Source organism: Sebastes umbrosus, chromosome 2 (assembly GCF_015220745.1).
Source record: "Sebastes umbrosus isolate fSebUmb1 chromosome 2, fSebUmb1.pri, whole genome shotgun sequence".
Taxonomy (NCBI): Eukaryota; Metazoa; Chordata; class Actinopteri; order Perciformes; family Sebastidae; genus Sebastes; species Sebastes umbrosus.
The window spans coordinates 29,082,905-29,107,966 of record NC_051270.1 but is presented as its reverse complement, the minus strand read 5'-3'; the positions used below and the strand labels follow the sequence as shown (position 1 = coordinate 29,107,966).

General features: G+C 39.6%; 1 protein-coding gene across 1 annotated transcript; it reads right to left on the bottom strand.

Moving 5' to 3' along the window:
* Nucleotides 1–669: 669 nt before the first annotated feature.
* LOC119479126 (DNA-binding protein RFX7-like) lies at nucleotides 670–24,175 on the bottom strand. The gene is made up of 9 exons (XM_037754383.1): nucleotides 23,712–24,175; nucleotides 18,398–18,431; nucleotides 11,278–11,363; nucleotides 10,249–10,371; nucleotides 7,768–7,884; nucleotides 6,653–6,737; nucleotides 6,339–6,552; nucleotides 5,117–5,397; nucleotides 670–4,239 (listed from the first exon to the last, which is right to left on the bottom strand). Exons 1-9 carry the CDS (start codon nucleotides 23,858–23,860, stop codon nucleotides 1,054–1,056), a joined length of 4,275 nt encoding a protein of 1,424 aa, XP_037610311.1. The 5' UTR covers nucleotides 23,861–24,175; the 3' UTR covers nucleotides 670–1,053.
* Nucleotides 24,176–25,062: the final 887 nt, after the last annotated feature.

Here is a 25,062-nt window from a genome sequence, read left to right as displayed (position 1 = left end):
AATAAAACAAAGTGCAAAAGAGGCCCAATTCTATTAGCGATATCATCAAGTTGTCTGAGTTCTATATTATTGTACAGACGTTTGATTCTGGTGATGATGAAGAGATGAGAGGTTGACTTTAAATCGAGGCACAAAGTCTGCGATGATTGTCAGGAAGGCCTTTTATAAAACAAATAACACCTCAAAGCTTGAAAATGTGGATATGAAAACAAGATGAATCAACCATTTATCACTTGCTTTTATGGTTCGGGTACACTTAAAGTGCTACTCTTCATGTATTACATCAAATTGAACCATCAGCATTTATGATTATATAATTAGCTAATATATTTATTATTTTAAATGAATCCGCATCCTATCATCCTATCATATGCTCCATGCCAACTCCAGCAGAGCTTAAGAATATATTAAATGGATTTATATGGATAAATTTGGTTTGTTTCACTGAATTCAATAAACTCAGTGTTTCATACTTTTAAACATGTCTTGTTGATATCTAAACACATAAAGCTCCAGCAGTGATAACTTGTGATACTTCCAGTTTTTTTCAGTGAATCTGCATCGCACACAAATGTTTCAATTATGACATATTTTTAGTTCAGCACTAAATATAATATTTACTTATTTTGTACCTTATGCTTTAGCTAGATAATGCCTGTAGTTAAAACATGTAGTATATTTTTGTAAAAGGCTTATTAATAATAATCTTGTTTCATTAATTTCCACATGACTTCACACTGAGGAATCCGTGGCTCTGTTATGATTTCTTCACTGACTTTTTTTTTTTTGTTCAGCAACCTTTGTTTACTTGTTGGAAATGCTCTTGATCAAACCACGTGAGGCGATGTCCTCTGATTAAAGGGAAATGACCAGCATTTTAATCAGAGTGTTGCAGCATCGTTGCAGTTCAGCCTGGCACTTAAACTGGACGAACCTCAATGTGTCCAGTGTTGCATTATAAAGTGTAAATGCCTGAAAATAAATAAAACAAACAGCAACCACAGGTTAACATGTTCAACATGACAAGAAAAAAAAAAAAAAACAGCTCTTTTCTCAACCCATCAACCCAACAGTTGGATGATCTTTGCTTTCGAGCCAGTCAAGTCCACTTGAATGCGCCGTCTCGCTGGTGATTTGCTGAAACAGCGCGTCATTCACCAACTCCTCCTCTGCAGCAGCAGCGTTTTGATATTGCGCTTGCTGCTGGTGGTTGGGGTCAAACAGAAGGTCAGTGTCCAATGCATTAAGGTCATTGATGCTACTGGAGAGCTCCGATGTCATTCTGATTTCACAAGGGAAATCTGCCGCGCCTGTCGTCAGCTCTGACACCTGGTCCATGAGCTGACTGCCAGCAGTGAGGCTGTTGTCCGTCAGGAGGTCTTTCACAGTGCTGCTGAAATCCAGCTGCCGCTGTAGCTCTTCTTGATGCTGCTGTGAGCTCAACGATAACAACATAGACTGGGCCTGTTGGCGATGCTGCTCTCTAGACGCTGATTGTCCCCGGCTGTCTCCTGCTGAGAGGATCATTTGTTCGTTAATAGCATTTTCGATGAGGTAATTTGGCCTCTGCAGCTTGCATGTGCTGGTGGAGTCGGAGTTCATCAGGCTGAGGTGGTTGTCACTGCAGGAGAAACTGGGGTCGGATTCCAGGATCTGGGTGAGGTTCATGCGTGCAGTGTAGCTGGAGGGTAAGTTATTGATGCCCAGACCCCGAACTGTGTCGTCATGATCCCCATCCAGCTTGCTCAGAAGGACATTGGTGATGTTTTTGCTGTTGCATTGCTGGCCCGGTGTGGGCCGCACCTCGGTTTGCATCATGACGTTGAGAGGCACAGAGTGGCTCCTCTGAGCCATGCTGCTCACCCCCAGATTTGACTGGCTGTTTGCGAAGATGTTCAACATCTCGGGTGTCACGGGAGAGTTAAAGGGAGACAGTACTGAACGAGCGATATGGGGAAGGTTTCCCGTGTTTCCACTCAAGTTCCTCTGATGCACGGCGGGGCTTACGCTGCGACATCGAAAAGCGGTGGTGTTGGTGGCTTTGTTGTCCAGAGGGGCAGGCACAGCGAAGCCCTCCTGCTTGGCCATGTTAGCCATTTGCTGCTGCACGGGCGAGATGGGGGTCAAGCGGCCAAAATGGCTGTCGTGGTGCCGGGCATGAGGGACGGCGAAGGCGTGAGGTTTTTGAAAATGGTCACCTATCAGGCCCTGATAGCTGGGGAGGATTCCCATTTCACTGTCTGACTTGTTTAAGCTCCCGCTGCTGTTGTTGTAGCTGTTATTCATCCACTCCAGCCTGGCCTTGTCTGGGTGGGTGGCCGTCGGCCTCTGCATGGGCTTGACCGGGCTGCTGGAGATGGTGCTGCCGTCAAGGAAACCAGTGATGCTGGAGTTGATGGGTGTAAATGCAAACGGGTTCCTGCACTCCACTGGACTGGGAGGCACAGTGCTGCTGCAGTTGGACTGTGGAGTACCAACCGGGGTGTGGCGACTGCTCCCCAGTGCGCTGTCCACCGGGGTTGTGGAGGCGATGCGGGAGAAAGGGCTCTCTCCAGTGAAGCTTAGGGGTCCTCCCATCATTTCCGACGTGGGTGTGGGTGTTGGTGTGGGTGTGGGTGTCGGTGTTGGCGTTGGAGTTTGGATGGGATTGCTGCGTCTGTAGAAAGAAGTCATGGTCTGATTGGTGGGCATTACGTTGTCCGGCATCACAGCCTGTTGGCCTTGCAGCGCGACACAGTTTCCAAACTCCTGCAGCTCGTTAAGTTTCATCTGCTCCTCCATCTGCACCAGCTCCTCCACAATGCTGTCCTGAGTCACATCGTCATCGAAGGGAAAGTAGTCCATATCCGTCTGCATAGGGAGCTGGCTCGACGATGAGGCTTGATTCAGGAAGTTTAAGGGTTCAGTAGCAGGGTTGTGCTGAGTGTAGGTATGTTGTTGAGCTCCATCACTCGCACCCGAGTGTGTTCGGAGGCAGGGGTTATTAGGTATGCCGTGCACCATCGTGTGGCCCTGCTGTTGCTGTATTAATGCGTGACTGACCGAGGTGCTAGTTTCCATAACAGTAGAGGTGTTTTTCCTCTGCATTGAGCTCTGTGTTTTGGCAACAGAGTAGAAGCCGCTGGCTCTGAAGGAGGAAGTGCAGAGCTCATGGGCTTGAGCGGATGGGGCAAAGTTCATTTTCGTCTCTACCTCCCTGGTAGCTGGTGCACTTTCAGGTCTAGTCGGAGCTCCTGGCCTGGTGATGTTACTGACCGTGTTTCTAATCCCATATCCAACACCAACACCGCCCTCTACTGGCTGCTGGGGCATGAAAACCCTTTTGATTGGAGAAAGGTCTGGACTGAGGCCTGAACGTTTCCTGGACAAGAAACCTTCCCTTGCTGATGTTACACTGTTGCTTTCCCCAAATGAAGGTGGCGTGCTGGTGTTGAGTAAAGAAACAGCGCTGGTATTCCGAGTTAAGTGCAAAGTGCTTGTATTATTAGCGCCGTTATTGCTGCTTTCGACTGCTGACACAGTGTCAGTGCTTGAGGAGGACTTCATGTTGATATTAGTGCTGGATATATCCTCCAGAGCCAGGAAGCCTTTAGACTGAGGTATGGGCACGCTGGCAGCCCTATGGAAAGCCCCTCCAGCCCTGTTTGCCATCGCTTCTTGAGTGAAAAATAGAGCGCCAGGATTTTGCATTTGGCTGTTTTTATGTATATCTTCAACTTCCATTTCAACATCGATGGTGTGACTGTTAGCAGTCTGCCCGGGCCTGGCCACCGGGGCCAGAATGGTGACTGCAGAGGTACTCCTCATGCTTTGATTGGAGCCCATGTCTTCTGTAGAACTACTAACGCCTGCAGATGCCGGCCGCAGAGTGGCGTTTGTGAAGGTAGTAGTGGTACTGCTGCTGCTGGGTGAGAGCGATATGGCTGTCATCTTCACCAAACTGACAGGACTGACATGACATGTAGTCATCATAGTCTTAACAGGGCTGTGGCTGATGATCATGGTGGAGGGCGAGCGCAGAGTGATGGCAGTCGTGGCCGCAGGTTTGGGCAGGATTTGTGCATAGCGCTGCCGAGCAGTGCGTTCTCCCGCGGGACTGGCTAGAATATTTTGCGGGGCTTTGGGGCTCTGCCTCAGTGCCTGAACTGGCTGGGTCACCATTTGGAAGTTAATAGGCAGCATTTTGCTCTCTACTGTTCCCATTGGACTGGGGGACATCAGCTGCCTGCTTCTCTGCACCTGCAGAGAGAGAGAAGAAGGGGGGTAACTATACACCAATCTGGATCAATATATCGATTCAATGATCAATGATCCAATATCATCGATGCAATAGTGAAAATGTCAATACATATCATCATCTTTAAGATACGCCTTTATTTTGAAATTCCCATGGCACGTCTGTGTCACCATTTCTGTCCAAGCACACCTCCTTGCTAGACAGCCCAGTGATAAAATTGTCAATCATATTTCAGTTGCTTTTTGAGTTGATATAAATGTAACTGATTGTGTTAAATGGTCATATGATATCATCTCATATCGATCGCAGGCCTCGGAATTGAATTGAATCAAAATCGTATTGTGACAGACTTTGTCGAAAATATCGAATCGTTGCCCAAACAATCAATATCGTTTTGTATTGTGATGAAACTGGTGATTTACATCCCTAATAATCACAAGGTTTGCATCGAAAATATTGTGAGTTCTTATAACTCAACTCTCATTACCACCAAAGAGAGTACTGTTTCCTGTTACACAGTTTTGTTGCCATAAATAAAAATGTGAAATTGAAACCTATTTAGTATTCAGGCTTATGAATCATTGTTGACTCTAAATGTCCCATAGGTGTGAATGTGAGCTGGAATGGTTGTCTGTCTCTATGTGTCAGCCCTGCGATAGGCTGGCGACCTGTCCAGGGTGTACCCCGCCTTCGCCCAATGTCAGCTGGGATTGGCTCCAGCCCCTCCGCGACCCCTAACGGGATAAGCGGTTGCAGATGATGGATGGATTTCATAATTTCAGTGAATCTACATTTTTTATTTTCTCTAAGGTGAATACAATAGATGGGACAAAATTACACACAACAGTGTAATCTCTATTGAGAGCGCTGCTTTCTCACCGTGATGGGGCTCGGGACCGCAGCGACCACGATGCCGATGGTTGTCTGAGGTGACGGAGGCGTTGGGCTGGCACAAGGCACACTGTCATCTGTCCTCTTGGTTTGTCCCTCTCCAGGTAAAGGAGATTGCAGCTTCTGTTCCTGTTGCTTCCTCTGGATCTTCCTCTGGAGCTGCTGCTTTGCATCGACAGACGGCGAGGACAGCGTCGTCGCATGAGGCTGGAAGGAGTGAGCCTCGGCGGTGGGGACGAACGCTGAGACCGTCTGTGGAGGCTTGACATCTAAAGAAAGGAAACAGGAGGATTCAGATATGCAGCATGCTACTGTTATTAGTAAAAACTAATAACCTCATCATCGTTATATATAAGACAAAAGGTTTGATCATTGCACTTCATTAGACAGTTCTGAAGGGACGGACGTCAGTGTTGCTGACTTGGCGACTTTCTATCTAGATTTAGGGACTTTTGGAGCGAGTGCTGCAAACTACTTTCATTGGAAAAGAGTTGACAACGCTGGGCTGGGTCTTTCGGTTAAATCATTTTTAAAAATCTAGTGTCCTCTTGCTAGTTTCTCAAGATCACCGACCCTACCTTTAACTTATTGTATATTTTATTGGGTCCCCAGTTTCTAAACTTCCAGGAGTCTACACATAATTTTTTTTCAAATGAAACATTAATACAATAATGAATGCAAAGTCCAAAAGTAAAATAAAATACAAAATAGATTCAAATTTGGGGGTTTTAGATTAAAAGCCCAGCTGATCCTAATACAACACAACCAAGTTAATAACAACAAACACTTGTTAATATCAATAACTGATTCATATTATTACATACAAGATAAACAAAATGAAGGCAAAAAGCGCACCAAACAAGCGCAAACACATGAGAACTAATAATTGCAATAATACAACCAGCTACAAAATCAAATAGGAACATTCATGTATGTATATTCAGTCAAATAGTCTGAGTTAGGTGCAAAAGCATTTTGTTTGTAAAAATCTGTGACATACAGTAAGTGTAGGTTTTAAAAGATTATTATTGTGTTTGACCAGAGATCTCTAATAAAGTTGTAAAGGTTTCAGATACTTGAAAAATACAGCTGTCCTCATGAAACAAACAAGCAGCCTGGAGTTAAAGAGCAGTAACAGGCAGCTGCCTCCAGATGCCACTGTTGGACTGTTTTTACAGAGGTGGCACGAAACCGACTGAGAGTGTCTGACCTGTTGCTGTGCCGGTCATAATGGTGAGCGCTGCCAGAGACTTGTTGCTGATGTAATGGCTGTCGATGAGGAAGCGAGCCAAGTCTTCCACGACATCAAACTGGCGTTTCAACACCTTTTGGGCCCACTCACACACCAGATCACAGGCTGCAAACCGCACGTCCTCCTTTATGCTGCTCAGCTGGCCCGCTGACTCCAAGACATCACACTGGAACTACGTACAAAAGGCACATGGTTTTATTTATATTAGAGATTAAAGATAGATATTTAAGATTATTCTGAAGTGTTAATAAGGAAGATGTAAATGTGCTTACCCCATCCCCTGTTTTATGGAGATCCAGAGTGGGTAAAGATGGCATGTGAACAAAGGGCCTCTTCCTCAGTCCACTATAGCAATATGTGAGCTGGTGTTAAGATCAAAAACATGTGATTCCAGAAAATAAACATATGCTGCCAACATACCATAATAATGGATGTAACGCTTATCAGTTCAATATTCCATGTAAAAAAAAAAAATCAATATTTCAAAATTGGAAAATTGAATTAAATGTTCATTTGTCTGATCAATGTATAATTAAGATTTTAGAAATTATTATTATAATTTTTTATCTAGGGCCGGCTGGACAGAACAATGGAAATCTGAAAATTAGAATAATAAAAATTGAACTTGAAATTGAATATTCAAGTGTTTAAAAGTGATAAATACAGGACTGGAAGCATTTTTATTGCTTCTCAGCAGCTCTCAACATAGCCACGGCGAGCTGTATGAGAGTAGCACAGAGCGGCGCCTTTGAGCGAGCCAGTGGGCCACGCTCACATGCACCAACATGCAATAAAAAGCAGGTGCTGCCGGCCCGGCTATGTAAACAAAGCACAGAGAAACTCAGATTACAACACACACAGAAGGAGAGACTTCATTCTCTGCTCAGGTAGACATGCTCCTCTATATCTTTACATAGTAAATAGTTGTTTTTCTGCTATATTAATGCTCTGAATATCGCATTGAGCACCTTTAACCACTTTGCTGCAGTAAAACTACTTTCATTTGAAATGTGTTTAATATGTTGATATTGGACCAGTTCTTTTACAGTTTATTATAATTAGTGCGTATAGTGGAAATAAAGTATAAATGAAAACAAGTCCTTGGTTATTTAGACACTAGCAGTTTTCTAATATTAGTCCCATAAACAGGCTAAAGTTTTTCCGTATCATAACCCATAAAATGAATGACTTCTGATCTCTGCGTCATGAAGGTCAAGATCACGGTGACTCCCCCGAGGGGGCGCGTATTCTGCTTCTGCTTCCGAGGCAGAGGGGGACTTTATTTCATTTCACATCTATATTTAGAGAGCTTATGAACTGCAACAGCAGATGGTCCGTGACCAGAGACAGAGGCCAGACTGTTACAATCCATTCCAGCAAAGGATATTTTGATTTTCCTCTCATGCCAAGTCGACGCGCCTTCATGTTCGGGAAGACATTCTTCATCATTTTTCCAAAGTCTGCGGCACTCAGAGGGTGGTAGTTCAGATTGTCACAGAAGCTCCTGAAAGACAGGACAGACAGAATAAATGTAATTAAAGGGAAAATTTACCATCTTTTAGGTGGATGTCCAATCAGGTTGATGTTAAATGTAGTCCATTGAAGCAATAAATTCCTCAGAGCGTGCTGTCTTGACTGAGAAAGTTCTCCTGCTCGTGGAGCTGTGCAGACAGAGCCTACATGTACCAGGATGCATTGTGTGCAAGCTTCTAACGCGCAGGGTCCCCGCTGGCCATATCCTCTTGCACGACTAATGCTCGAATAAATACAGCTGAATATCCGAGTCAGACAAAACACTGTAAAATGTATTCTCGTCCAAAACAATATTTTGGGATGCCAAATGTAGCTAGTTTGCAATACAAGCGAGGAGAACAACTGTTTTTGAGTGGCATCAGGAGCACATGCGCGCCCCACGGTTATCCAGAGGTGGAGACTAGAAATCCAAGCCGAAATAGCCTGTAGTTCTTCTTTGCCTCCAACTACGTCACATCAAACGACGCCGCTGGATGCAGAAGAACAACTGCTTTAGCAGCTGCAAACTCTGTGTCAGTATAGCACGCACTGAGGAATGTATTGGTTCAATTGACTACATTTACCATCAACACTGATTGGACAACATGCACAATATTTGCCTTGAATCTTGAATCAAAATCACGTCAACAATAATCCGCCTCGCCTTTAGCTCATCGGTGGTGACGTGAATTCATGCGACCGTGGTGTAGTTCGTTTATAGCCTGATGTTAGCTTTTTACTTCTGGTGATTGCATTTACGCTTTAAAAATCACAAGAGGTGGTGTTCATTTGTGAAGATTATCTTGCTGAACAAAACGTGGATATGTTTACCACAGAGCTTATTTCCTGTAATAATCCAAAACCCAGTGGAAAAATCCCCTCGGCTATTTGTCGAGGGAACCAGGGCGATGCTAACTTCTGGGTTGGCCTAAAAAAAAATGTCAAACCAGCAGCGCTCTATTAAAGCTGCTCTAATAAAGATTTTTATTTCAACTATGGATAAAATGACTTGTATAATGTCGATCAAACAATTACCACCTGACCCTGCAGTTCCCCCTCTGCCCACCCACTGCACGCTACCTGCTCTGCACCAAACAGCAAAGTTAGAGACTAGCTGGTGAACATAGTGGAGCATTTAGCAGCTAAAAGAGTCAGACATTTTTCTAAGGAGCTGGTGGAGACCAAAAACAGCACTAATAGGAGAGTGAATAATTATATTAATCAGGTGACCGTTAGGGCTGCCCCCCTCTTAGTCGGTTAGTTGACTAATCGGTCGTTTTGGTCTTAGTCGACCAGGATTTTTTTTATATTTTTTTCATGTTGAATGACTTCTTTCTAAGAAACTTCTGAGCACATGTCTGGTAAACACCAGATTTAAAGTGGTGCTTTTGTGTGATTCTTTGTGGAGAAACTCAGTTTTACAGATCTGTTGATTAAATCAATGAATATATTAGTCAACAAAATCACATGAGTGTTAGTCGATTAAGAATTTCTTTGGTCGAGGACAGCCCTAGTGACCAGAAACACGACAGCAAATAAATGCTCATGTTGCTCCACGACGTCTGGATGGAAAGTGTTTGCTAAAACATTTGCTATATGACCTTTACAAGAGGATAATGTCAAGGCTGTGTTTACAACTTGTTGGGCTGTGCCCAAGTGGCCAAACAAATCATCATCATTAATGCAGGTTTACGACCGGTATAATATGTAAAATGAAAACTAAACTCTAAGTGACGTCTATCTGACTGATTCTTGTACAGTGGTGGATTCTACATCGTTCCCATCTAACATAAAGGGGGTCATCTTCAAATGTCTCTTTCATGGATCTTATCCCAAAAGCTAACTTCAGTATACGTTGCAGTTTCGTTTGAAAAAAATAGAGCTACATGTGATTGTTTCTTTGTAGAAAACAGAATGTTTTTAAATGTGTTGAAGTGAAGCACATAACGTCTCTTTAAAGCCTTTTCACCTGTCTGTCCTAAAGGCGCCAATATTTCTGGAGGGCACAGTATTTCTGATCTAGTCGAGTTAAAAAGACAGTTACATAACACTGTCAGAGCATTTCAATGGCTGTCTCAGACTTTCCATTCTAATATTACCAACACATGCTGCTCTCTGTGATTCCCATGCCGGCTGCGTCTATTTATACTGTCGCTTCAGCCGCCAGTAATTTAGAGGAGAAAGAACATTAGTAGCTGTTATCTATTCAAGAGGTGAACACCAATGATACATATTCAAATACATAGTGAAGTCTATAGATAAGTCAAAATATCTGATTTATATATTTGTATGTGTTTAAGAAGAAAGTAACAGTAAAGTCTCTGCTTTTGACTCCACTCTGTCTGTTTGCACCTACTTGTATTCGTCATAGACCTCCTGTTTGGGCAGAGACGTCTCTGGGTATTCCTCTAAGTGATGGCGGATCCAGTTGAACGCGTGCATCTGCTGTGTGCGGCTTGATGACAGGGCGCTCTGGTCACTGAGGAAAGATGTGGATCATTGTATGATTTATAATGTTTTTTTATTATTATCTTTTTTTTTATTTAACCTTTATTTAACCAGGAAGTCTCTTGAGATTAAAATCTCTTTTTCAACAGAGACCTGGCCAAGATAGCACGTCATTACAATGTTACAAAAATGATAAAATGACAAGAACAGACATGGGCAATTAAAAATAGTATATGTTACAAACAGAAAAAGGACTAAAGATACGTATAAGGGACAACAGATACAATGACAAAGCTAAAGAACAGCACATGGCTCATTCAAGTCACTGTAACCTCAGTGAGTCCTGAGAAATCATCCTCACCCAAGCCCTGTGTGTGTGTGTGTGTGTGTGTGTGTGTGTGTGTGTGTGTGTGTGTGTGTATGTGCGTGTGTGTGTCTGTGTGTGTGTGTGTGTGTGTGTGTGTGTCATGATTATTTTACCATTCTTTATTACACGGCTTTGTTTCTCGATTCTGATTGGTCAATTACGGCGTTTTACGGTCTGTTATTGATGTTTTTACATGAATATTGTCACATTTTGGTCAACAAATTAAATAACTCGTATGCAAAATAATATTAATATATATATATATATATAAAAAAAAAAAGTCTACAAAATCATAACTTCCAAATAAAATACAAAAAAATACACAAATCAAATGCATATTCCTTATAATAATAATATAATTCATATTAATTATATTAATATAATATAACTAATATTCCATATTCCCCGCTTGTAAAAAGCAGGATAATGTACAGCAAGCCAGTCCTTACATATCATTCACATGATAAAGTTAAACAGAAATGTATATGATTAATTGTTTTCTGTCTCATAAATAATTCCTCAAATGTTCATATTTCTATAAACACTGTGAGAAAGCAGGTGTGTTCTTACCTTTTATCAATGCTGTTGTTTGGACCAGAAGGCAACTTCAGGTAGAGGTAGAGTTTTTCAATGTCTGAGAACTTCTCCACATCTTGCTGTAGAAATAAAAAGGGGACAAAAAAAAAAATAGCTTTAATATTTGGCCTTCCTATTCAACAGCACAAAGCAGCTTACTGCCTTGGATTTAAAAGTAGAGCTGCAACGATTAATCGATTAGTTCTCAACTATCAAATTATTCGCCAACTATTTTGATAATTGATTTATCAGATTGAATCATTTTTTAAGAAAACAAAAGTCTAAATTCTCTGATTCCAGCTTCTTAAATGTGAATATTTTCTGGTTTCTTTACTCCTCTATGACAGTAAACTGAATATCTCTGAGTTGTGGATAAAACAAGACATTTGAGGACGTCATCTTGGGCTTTGGGAAACACTGATCGGCATTTTTCACCATTTTGTGACATTTTATAAACCAAACAACTAATCTATTAATCGAGAAAATTATCGACAGATTAATTGACAATGACAATAATCGTTACTTGGAGCCCTAATTAAAAGTAGAGGTAGTCCTGTTAGACCTGCAGAGCAGATGGTCGGACGGTCCATCACTTTGGTCCAGACTGAAATATCTCCACCATAATTTGACGGATGGGCAAGAGACTTGGTCCCCAGAAGATGAATCTGACTGATTTTGGTGATTCTCTGACTTTTCCTCTCGCGCCACCAGCAGGTTCACATTTTAGTTAAAAAGTCTCAACTATTGGATGAATTGCTATGAAATCTGTTTCACACGATCATCATAACCTCAACATGAACAGCAATAACTGTGGTGATCCCCTGACGTTTCCTCAGCTGTACTTTGTGTTGTTCAGTGCTAATTAGCAAATGTTAGCATGCCAACACACCCAAATAAGATGGTGCACATGATGAAACTTTACACCTGCTAAACGCCTGCACGTTAACGTTGTCACTGTGAACATGGTAGCATGCTGACGTTAGCATTTAGCTGAGTTTTGTTGAATGATTTGTTTTCAGTGACACAGCTCAACAGTGAACCTGCCTTTGTTACAGTAAAAGAGTAAACTATGATTATAGCCTATTCCCAGTGAAAATGTAACAGTAGTAACAAACATACACAGGCTTGTCCAACACAATGAACTTACATTTGAAGCAACAAGGTGCTCCACTGGATTAAACTTTTAATCTAGGGCTGTCATCGACCAAAGACATTATTAGTCGACTAACACTTGTATGATATTGTCGACTAATCGATTAGTTGATTTAATCGACAGATCTGTAAAATTGAGTTTCTCCACAAAGAATCACACAAAAGCACCACTTTAAATCTCGTGTTTACCAGACATAATAATAATAATAATAAGGCATTCAACGTGAAATAAAGCATAAAACAACTAATCGACTAAAGAAATCTTAGTCGACAAAGACAAAAACGACCGATTAGTTGACTAATCGACTAAGAGGAAATCACCCCCTTATTCAATCAAAGCCGAACTCTATTATTATTATTATTATTATTAGACTAGAAGTTTGAAAAACAACTAGAATTATCGTCTCACGGTTGTTTGCCTCCGCCAACAAGTCAAGTTGCAGTTTTCATCCATGTCTGTCCTAAATGTCATCACTTCATCATTTTATCCTGTTAGATGTTCCATGTGTCTGAAATTGTCGTAATCAGCATATGACTTCTTGAGTTACGGCCAAAAACATGGGTAACACTTAATTTTACAGGTCCACAAATCTCATGGTAATTAGGTGATAATTAGCAAGTAAACTATTTGCAATTTCTTTGGAATTACTGCCAAATTACCCCAATATTTACCTCAAAATATATAGAAAATGACTTTATTATAAACATTCATCAGAGGTGGAAAACCAAAACTAATAGAAGACACTTCTATTAGGCACAAATCTCACCATTGTGTGACTTATTGTCTACACAAATGTAACCTGGTAGCTAATATGATGATTCAGGGAGCTTTTTAAGAAATTTCAAGAAGTTATTAGCTAATAAATTAAATGTATTATTATATTATTAAATGTATTTAATAAATTATCAGCTATTGGGAAATTGCGGAATACAATTATTAAATCATGTTTATGATAAAGTAATTTTTGAGGTAAATATTGGGGTAATTTGGCAGTAATTCCAAAGAAATAGTTTACTTGCTAATTATCACCTAAATACCATGAAATTTGTAGACCTGTAAAATGAAGTGTTACCAAAACATGTTTTGTGAGGTCATAGTGACCTTGACCTTTGACCACCAAAACACACTTGCATAACACACCTGATTCTGGTTGTGTCTAGAATGTGTTGCATTGTGGGTAATGTAGGCACCAGGTTTTGACAAAAAAGAAGAATGCATGTATTCAAAAACACAACGTCGATGCATCGATTTTGATACTTTAAAAACAACAACAACCTGTTCATCCTCAACAATGTTATATGAGTGCAATGCGAAATCAGCGGAGTACTCTTTTAAATCAATCAATAAGAAACGGAAAGAGTATGGCACAGCTCAAACTCAGCTCTAAAAGCTCAAAAACTGAGCGAGCACGAAGGAGACAAGCGAGGGAGGCCACCAAGAGACCTCTGAAGGACTTAAAAGCTTCACAGGATGAGACTGGAGAGATGATGCTGGACGGGTGCTTCACCAGTCGTGTTTTATGGGAGAGAGGCAAAAAGCACTCTTAAGAAAAACCTCACGTCATCTCAGCTATAGTTGGCCAGAAGGGACGTGGGAGACTGAAGTCAGCTAGAAATTGCCTCTGATGAGTCCAAAATTTAGCTTTTTGTCCATCAGACTAACTAACACTGCATATCATAAACACACCACCCCCACAGTGAAGAAGTGAGGCGAGGAGTGAGGAGCAAGTTTTACTCTTTAAACCTAGCAGTGTAGAGATACGAAGCATAAACATGCTGCATTCATACAGCTGAGACACAAGCATGTGCACGCATGTACAGCCTCCTGGCTGCAGACAGACACACAGAGACAGTTTGTGAGGTGAACTTGAATCCTCTGCTGTTAACCCTTTAACCCTTCACCCCAGACAGCTTGCTGCATGGTGAGCGCACAGACACACATCCACACACTGCCAACACACTCATTCACCTTTTCAATTGGCTCCTCCATCTTTACTGATTAACTTCTTAGTTGTTTGGGAACCACAGCTCTCCCATGACTGAAGGTAACAGACACTGAGCAGCCACGAGAAATAAAGGTAAATAAATACACATAATCCTCATAAATAATAAGCACTGCCCTTTTTAATCAAGACACTAACGGTGGGCAATTTGTTTCAACTGTGAGCTGCATTTCAGATGCAATCCTGCAAAAACCTTGTTGTGTATCATTCAGAGGACATCGTGTGGTCTTTTTAGTGTGACTCACTTCCTGTTCTGCTGACTTGGACTGTCTGTATGTTACTGTGTCATCAGCTCTACACAGTGAACTCCTTTCCCCCCTTTAACTTGAAACAAAGATGTTACCAGTAGGCTTGCCACGGTAGTCAGTGTTACCGGTGTTACACGGTGGTTGGGCATACACCGATTACATCACGTACCCACCGCCGCTTCGCTTTTTTTTTACAGAAATAAAACCCATTTAGTTCATTTTAGAGTATCATCGCCGTATTATCAATACATAGTCGGATGACGGATGCTACAATCTGAAAGTGAATGCATCTGCTCCGTACGGAGTCTCAGCTCAGAGTAGCAGGTGTCAGATTTCACACACATACGGGACGAGAGAGAGTTGACAGACAAGACGATGGCGGAGGATTTGGTGTCGAAGCGAAAAGCAAAAGCGCCTATTTGGCAATATTTCAGATTTAAACCCAATGCTATAAGGGAACCATAACGTTTATGAGGTAATCGCTGTGTGGAGGACTGAGTGGTCACAGCCGGTGCGCGTGGCGGAGAAGCGTCGGGTGGAAACCTGCAGCCTCGCAGCGAAAGCTCGACCAGAGAAGCAAGACACACAGCCATCCAACGTTAAAGATAAAAGTAAGTGCTCTGCACATATTGAGCGTCATCTTTTCTTGTAAAATGTCCAGTGTAATCGGTAACACCAGTGTTGTCACAAGTTTATTAACCGGTGGGAAAATGTCCTCACCGTCACATCCCTAGTTACCAGCATGCAAACACATATGCAGTGTACATTTTAGGAGTTGGTAGTTAATTTGCACTGTTTATTTTGTGCAGCTTTGCACACTATGAAGTAGATAATTCCTGACACAAGATGCTGTGGGTTTGTCATCTAAGGCAAGGAGAGATCAGGAGGAAGACATGAGGCACCACAGGGTCACAAGGTTAAAAGAGATTTTTATCTTTCTTTTTTTGAATGGCATGACAGGGATGAGGGTAGATGAACCAGTCTGCATTAACTACATGACATCACACATTATATATAGACCATTACACAAGAACAACCAAAGTCCAGGCCAACTTCTACTAGCCTTGGCTACGCCTCGCTTTTGCATAGACGGTTTCTTTTAGGCCGATTTTCGAATTCGGGAAATAAGATGACATTCACCGATGGTAGTGGGCAATGTTAATTGCTGTGTAGCATTACTTTTGTGCTGGCTAAATGTTGTGTTGTTAGCTGCTAATTTAATTACATTTAATTTATGTTTCACGAAATGTTTTTGTTGGACAATGTAAGTAAAAAATATTTGTGAAAAATAAAAATAAATTCCTCTCATGGAGTAGGTAGTTGTATACAGGCTAAAGGGGCTTTTAAAACAGTTATTTTTCATGTGAAAGAAGGATATTTTAAAGCTTGTTTCATAAATTTGTAAGATTCAATTTGTATCCATTCAAGATATGAATGAAGGACTGAATGATTTTAAGAGTGAAGACAGATCAGTTATTTTTTATAATGAAGATGTCTTTGTTTCCATGGCACCACAGGGGGAATAAATGAGAACAAAATAAACAACAACAAAACATTGGTATCAGTATCAGGTATCGGCCATATTTTTATTTTAAACATCGGTATCCGTCCAGAATTTTGCAATCGGTGCATCCCTAGTTTCTTTTATTAAAAATTGTTACTGGGATATTCTGCTAAATTAAATGATAAAATAATAAAACATTAATTTATCATAACTTTAGTTAAGAAGAAATAACAATTATTTCTCTATTATTCAACAGGCTACAGCTCCCATGAGGCTTTAATACTGACTGTCACACTCTCTGGGGAGCTCCACATTAGTTTCTAAAAACAAATATTATACTATACTATATTACTACTATATATACAACTATTATATTGTGCTATTATACTGTGCTGGCACGTACAAAACTAGAAACCACCTCAGCGTATAGATAAGTACGGCATTAGCTGTCTCTTAGTGGTACTTGACTTCTTCTCTATATAGCAGGTTATGAAATCTACAATAGAGCATCAAACAATACCACTAAAGAAGAGTCAGTGCAGACTTAGTCACAATGTATGTATAACCGATCAACATCAAACCATAATTCATGAATTACACTAAATACACTGTATTTTATGCCCTACAAACTGCGGGGCTGCTTGAGACAGATTTACAACAACGATTGGCCAGATATGCAGTTATAGATATTTAGTTACAGATATTCAGTTATAGATATGCAGCTATAGATATTCAGTTATAGATATTCAGTTATAGATATTCATGGTCTCCAGAGGATTCCTGGTGGATCTGGTGTCCTTCAACGTGTACACAAGAACGAGCCCAGTAGAGCTGTAATGATTAGTTGAGTAATTGATTAATCGATCAAAAGAAAATTAATTGGCAACTATTTTGGTTATTGATTAATCGTTTCAGTCATTTTTCAATATTTGCTGGTTCCAGCTTCTCAAATGTGAGGATTAGTTGCTTGTTTTTCTCATACATGATAATAAGTAAAATATTTTGGGGTTTTGAAGAGTTGGTTGGATACAACATGCAACTAAAGGACATCACGTTGGGCTCTGAGGAGTGGTGATGGGTGTTTTCGCCACTTTTTTATGTTTTATTGAGTAAAGGATTAATCAATTAATCAAGAAAATAATCGTCAGATTAAGCTAACGTAGACTCACCGTATTCCACACATTACGATATTACGGACACACGCAAATTCTATAAATAAATACTTCCAAGTTATGGCCAGTTTATATCTGTGTCATCCTTGTCTCCTCCTCTTTCAACTCCGACCAACCTCCAGTTTGTAGAGTCAGTCGTTTAGGAGAAATCAACGCGAGTTTCCAATGTGCGCCTATGGACGTTCAGAAAAGAGCGGGAGGGACTTCCGCCAGGACGACAGGGAGAGGGGAGAGGTATACGTCCACAAAGTACAGGTAATAAAAAACCTGATTACTCATCAGTAAAATGTCTTTAGGTCTCATAGACTATTTCTGAGTTACTTTCTGTAAATATTTTTGACTTTTTGAAAGCATACACAAATCTACAGAGGCGCTTTGTCCGACATGAATGTGAGCGCCGTCTGGATTACCGTGATCCAGACACAGTGTTTACGCACTGTTTATTCAAAATTTCTCCCAGACGATTGGTCCAAAATGTGTCAATCAATCTTTGGTGTGCGCTCAAGATCTGCCCCAAGAGACAGATAAACCACTCAGGTTTATTTTTCCACTCACTGATATTGAATGGGACATTTATTGTGCCACGTGTCTGCAACACTGTGAGCTCGGTCATTCTTCCCTGGGCTTGACCTTTCCTGTTTCTGGCACCAGCGCCACCTTCAGGCCAAAATGAAATTCGCTTCAAAGAGGATAAAACGTTACACATGTAGTTTTTCATTTGACCTATTCCATGGCCTTTTTTTTTAGCAGCCCTCTCAACACATGTTTTAAATGTTCTCACCAATTACTAGTTAGACCCAACGAACAGTATTATGTTATAATATCTTCTGTCCAACATTTTTTATTGTGCGGACAGCTTTGCAGATTTTTTTTTTCTTAAATGATGCCGTAAAGGAAATAAACCCATCGGGAAACAATAGTGTTTAGCTCTACATGCAAGACCCACAAATAAATAATTAAAATATTTTAACGGTTAAATAAAAAGGTTCGTTAAAATTGTAATTTGTAGGTTAAAAACTCGTCAGGGATACTCACCAGGATGTTTTCCACTTTTGATTGAACAGATTTGCTGCAAAACAGAGACAAAGTATAAATTAGTATGAAGCTGGTGTAACATGAGCGCTTGTGTCTAAAGTGTATTTATTTATAAAGCAGAGGAATGTTTGGTATGAGACGACCCTCCCTTCAGCATCTCACAGGTCATGTATCCCACCACCACCAACACATGTTGTCATATGTAAAAAGAGAGAGAGACAGAGAGAGACAGAGAGAGAGACACAGAGAGAGACAGCCACATTGTCTCTGACAGAAGAACACAGTTATTCACATGTAGTCACTGAGGAAATCTACCATACGTCTGTTTCACCTCATTTCAATTTATTTTTGAAGGAAGAATTTGATAAATATATGGACTTTCACCATTTATTTGTTTTTTTTTTGCCATTGCGTTAAATCATATTTTAAGAAAAGCAAATGTTTTATTACAATTCCTGATATTATCCATGCCTATTGTATATTCTACAATAAAAGGAAGCCAATCAAATCCATTGTGTACATACTGGTCAGGCAACAGAGCAAATTAACTTACGCTAATCACTATTTTGACAGCACAGAATAAACTACGGCCACTATGTAAGAGCACTCATTTATGCAAAAGCAAGCATTAGAAGACATATTTAAAGAGGATCTATTATTCTTTTGTGCTTTCCTTTAGTGTGTTATATAGTTTTTTGGTGCATGTATAAGGTCTGCAAAGTTACAAAGTCCACTGCTCCTGAACTGCCTGAAACGCCTCGCTTGAAGTCCCGCCTTTTCTTCTGTAACGTGGTGATGTCACCAAGTAACACATTTGCATAATACCTGCCTAGTGGCTAGTTTAGCACGCCCTCAAACAAAGCTAGTTAGAGCGGAGCTGGAGCGGAGTCCGAAGAGTTTGGTTCGGTTGACCAATCACAACAGAGTTTTTTGAACATTAAAGCATGTAAACATGTTCTAGTAGAAACCCAATAAAAGTATGCACCTGAAAATGAGCATGATTGTGATTTAAACTAAGGCTGACACAGTTAACATGATAATAAAGCGTTAACACAAATTCATTTTAACGGCACTAATTTCTTTAACACAACTTGCGATTATTAGGTTGTAGCGGCTCAGTTTTAAAGCTAGAGTGAAGATACTGGCATCATATGAAACTTGAAAAAACAAATAAATCCATTGGTGCCAAAAAGCTTGTCGTGAAGGAGGCTAAGTAACGCTCCAAACTTACGCTAAATTTTGTCGAGGAAAACTGGGATGGCCATTTTCAAAGGGGTCCCTTGACCTCTGACCTCAAGATATGTGAATGAAATGGGTTCTATGGGTACCCACGAGTCTCCCCTTTACAGACATGCCCACTTTATGATAATCACATGCAGTTTAGGGCAAGTCATAGTCAAGTCAGCACACTGACACACTGACAGCTGTTGTTGCCTGTTGGGCTGCAGTTTGTCATGTTATGATTTGAGCATATTTTTTCAGTAAATGCAGTACCTGTGAGGGTTTCTAGACAATATTTGTCATTGTTTTGTGTTGTTGATTGATTTCCAATAATAAACATATACATACAATTGCAGTAAGCATATTAGCATATAAGCATATTTGTCCACTCCCATGTTGATAAGAGTATTAAATACTTGACAAAATCTCCCTTTAGGGTACATTTGAACAGATAAAAAATGTGTGATTAATTTGCGATTAATCACGATTAACTATTTTAATCGATTGACTTTAAGCCAATGAAACATTGCTCAGAGTCAAACCAGATAGGTGAATATAACTTCTACAGGTCCAATTCTTAATCTGCAGACAGGTCAGGGTTGTTGTTGACTGACGGCAGGTCACATTTAAAGACTCTTACTCGGCGACACCGGGAGATGATTTAAGCCACGACAAGAAAAGTTCACTTTAATTCACTGTTACTAGGGAGCCACGGATTTCCCAGATGGTGCTGAAAGGCCGTCATTGAGCTCTTTGTTAGGAAGATTTGGCACTGCAGGCACGCCAAATGACACCTGAGGCATTGAATTGCTAGAAGAACTGACACAATAACAGATCCTTCAAATCACACTGTGTGTAAATAATATCCAGGTGTAATTCAGTCTCTGGTTGGAGCAGGAACAGTAGCACTTCACTATAGACTATCACTCCATATGAAGACACAGTGAAGGTATAGCTGCAAAATAAACTTGCTGACCCAGACTAAGACGGTCTCACGCTACCATGAACCACTCAGCTGCTCAACTGGACGTCAATATTTATGCTCTAATCCTCTTAAAGTTTAAAGATTTAGGGAGAAGGACAAATATTCAATATCCCATTATATTAGACGTGTTTCTGTCGAAGTTTTCCTACAGACGTTTCACCTCTGAACCGTCGTGCTTTCTGGTAGTTCAGCCTTTGGGCATTTTATGGCTGTCTGACATTTAAATGATAGTACTTGAGTTCATTCACATTCAGAAGTAAAAGGGTATTTTCAGTCAGAAACCAGCCTTAAATAACAGACAATAAACACTATCTTTGGTTAAAAAAATAGGTATTTTTCCAATATGACGTAGCTTAACCCTAACACATCATTCATTATACAACTCCTTAATACAACATAGCCAACAGATGTATGAGAATACAAACAACAACTGCTGTATTGTAAGGAGCTGTAATGAGGCTTTAATTCAGTGGTTTTGTCTTTGTGACGCGAGTAGCCAAAGGTGTCAGTCCTGCTTATTTCAAAGTGGTGATTTCATACTTCGCGGTCTCTTATAGTCATGTGATTCTGTCTGGTTTATCTTTTGGAAATAGTTATTTGTAGCCTAAAACCAGGCAAAGACATCGGAGTTCAGTGAGCTCTTTTAAATAAACTGGTATGAAAATAATGTGGATAATGTCATGGCCGTGTCTGCTATGTGCGAGCAGTTTTCAAAAACAGATGTTGGCGATAAACATACCATTATATTTGCGTAGCAAGGGTTAAGCACAGCTACATCAAGTCACGTCTATTCAAGCACTGCTGCAGGAGCGACATACAGGAGCCGGTAGTGTTTTGATGACGGAAATACAGAGAGTATAAATGTGCTACTACTGCGGCGACGCCTTCAATCAATCAGTAAACAAGCAAGACATGAGGAGGCGGGTGTGAGGTGGAGGAAGAGGAAGAGGTGAACTGGTTTACTTAAATAAAAGCAGCAATACTCTATTACAAGTAAAAGTCCTGCAGTCAAAATGTTCCTAAAAACACACAGAACTATGCAAGCAGTCAGATATATTATAAAGTGTATGCAGCATTTTAATGTTGTAGCTGCTCAAGGTGAAGCTCATTTAAACTACTACAGCGGACTCTTCCTACACATCACTCTTTTAATTACTTAGCTATAGTTTCTCCTCTGTGTTATTTATTAGTATGTTTTTGTGTGCCCCCTTTGTAAAGCGTCCTTGGGTTTCTGAAAGGCGCTATATAAATCCAATTTATTATTATTATTATTGTTATTACATGTACTGTTTGGGTAGTTATATAGCAATGCATCATCATATTTCATAAACTGAGCATATGTTTTATATGTAATCTGCAGAATAACTGGTGACTGTAGCTGTCAAATAAAGGCAGGAGTAAAAAGTACAATATTTTCTGGCGAGGTGTAGCAGTAAAGAAGTTAAGTACAAGTACCTCAATATTGAACTGAACCTGAGTAAATGCACTTAAGTTTATTCCACCACTGTCCGTGTCAACACCTGACCCTAAAACATCAGGGTACTTATTGATCCCAAGACGATCTTTATAGTTTAGTCTGTCAGCATTAACAACAAGGCCAAACACTAAGTACAATTACTCTAGTACTGTACTTAAGTAGCGTATGTGGTACTTGCACTTTACTTGGGTACTTTAATTTAATACCAATAATACTTATAATCACTGCATTTCAGAAGAAAATAATGTTCTTACTCAATTACATTCATCTGACAGCTATAGATACTTTACAGATTCATATTTTACATACAAAACATATCATCTGTGAATAAAATATTAGATTTACTGATTACACTATTTGACAGTATGAGAAAAGTTCAAATCATCTCCATCAGTAAAATAATCCAGTTTTAGTTATAATATTCTGTGCAGTAATATGACGCTGATAGAAACCACTGTGCCATGCATAATAAAGAGTCATTTTACTTTTGATGACATTTTGTATGCAGGACTTGTAATGTGCTTGTAATGGATATATTTTGACTCTGTGGTACTGCTACTTTTTAAAAAAACACAGTAATGGAATGTGACTCATGTACTTTACCGTATACTTGTTACTTTACTTACTTAAGTATTTCACTTTTCTGCCACTTTATAATTCCATCCCACTTTATTTCACAGGGAAATATTGTACTTTTTTTTTTACTTCACTACATTTATTTGACTACTTTGCAGATTCATATTTAACATATAAAACATATGATCAGCTTATAAAATATGATGCATTGTTTTAGATTAACAAAAGTATATAGCCTATATAAACCTGGCTCCACCTTGAGCAACTATAACAGTATGCTACTTACATATGAATGCATCAGTAATTCAGTAAACTAATACAATATATAATAATATACTCAAAAAGGGCCAATTTTCTGCTCAATGAGTACTGTTTACTTTTCATGCTGATAATAGTAGTGTACTTTAACTTAACATTTTGTATGCAGGACTTGTAATGTGCTTGTAATGGAATATTTTGACTCTGTGGTACTGCTACTTTTACAAAAACACAGTAATGGAATGTGACTCAAGTACTTTACTGTACTTTTTACTTTACTTACATGAGTATTTCACTTTTCTGGCACTTTATAATTCCACCCCACTTTATTTCAGATGGAAATATTGTACTTTTTTTACTCAACAACATTTATTTGACTATTTTGCAGACATAGAAAACATATGATCAGCTTATAAAATATGATGCATTGTTGCATTGTTTAACAAAAGTATATAGCTATATATAACTTTGAGCAACTATAACAGTATGCTACTTACATATGAATGCATCAGTAATTCAGTAAACTAATATAATATATAATAATATACTCACAAAGGGACAATTTTCTGTTCAATGAGTACATTTTGCTGATAACAGTAGTGTACTTTAACTTTAACATTTGGCATGCAGGACTACTTGTAATGAAGTATTATATTGTGGTACTGCTACTTCCACCTCTGGTTACTGACTTTCTGACACAAGAGCAATGAAACAACTCAGTTTAAATGTGATATGTGTCTAAGTATTTCCCCTTCTAGCCTCACAGTGCTCCCAGCAGTGAGTGAACAGCTCCTCACCAGATGGAGTTCTTGATCCGGAGCTGCAGAGCGCTGGCCTCGGCACCCTGCAGCCCGGTGAGCAGGCCGACACCGGGCTGCAGGCTGCTCGCCCCGCGGTCCGCCTGCTGCTGCTGCTGCTGCTGCTGCTGGGGGTCCTCCTCGGCCATCACGGTGACGGCCACGGGACGAGTCTGGACCGGACTGGACTAGACAGGAGGCGTGGACGGGTGAGCTCGGGTTAAACAACATGGACCGCAGGTCGCTGCGATGCTAACGGGACAGCAGCAGCGCGCCCTGTTGTTGTTGTTGTTGTTGTTGCCTCCCAGTCCGTCTCCGACATCGCTCGCTTCAGGTCCCGACACCTGGTGGACTAAAGACGCTGCAGCTAAACTACCGAGTCGCTATCAGACGCGACGTGGTGCATGGATATAAATAAAGGTAGACAGAGAGCTGCAGAACAACCAGCTCGTCCTCCGGTGTGCTGAGCCACTCACGTTATGGGATGTCTCTGCATGTGCATGGTGAGTAGTAGCTGCTGGCTCACACATGCGCACTAAGACCCACAGTATTAAAAACAACATGTAAGCACCTTACTATGAAAGTCCATTTAAATACGGATATTAATATTTCTTATTATTATTATTTTGTATTATTCTATTACATATATATATATATATGTAAATGCACTATATGCACTATATGTATATTCATGGAAATTCATAATATATATATATATATATATATATATATATATGTAAATGCACTATATGCACTATATGTATATTCATGGAAATTCATAATATATATATATATGTATATATATATACATATATATATATATGTTGCTAACCCCTGACCCAACAATAAAACAAACATAATTCTAAGAAGTTTATTATTTATTTATAAACAATAATAATAGTTATTATTATTATTATTATTATTATTATTATTATTATTATTATATATATATGTAAATGCAATATATATATATTCATGGAAATTCATAATATATATATATATATATATATATATATGTAAATGCACTATATGCACTATATGTATATTCATGGAAATTCATAATATATATATATATATATATATGTTGCTAACCCCTGACCCAACAATAAAACAAACATAATTCTAAGAAGTTTATTATTTATTTATAAACAATAATAATAGTTATTATTATTATTATCACTATTATTATTATTATTATTATTATTATTATTATTATTATTATTATTATTATATAATGACTGTGCAATATCATTATCATTATTACTACTCAGGTGTAATTCATACTCTGCAATATTTTCAGGTGAAATTTCATTTCATACTCACTGTGCAATATAATTTTCCACTTGTGCAA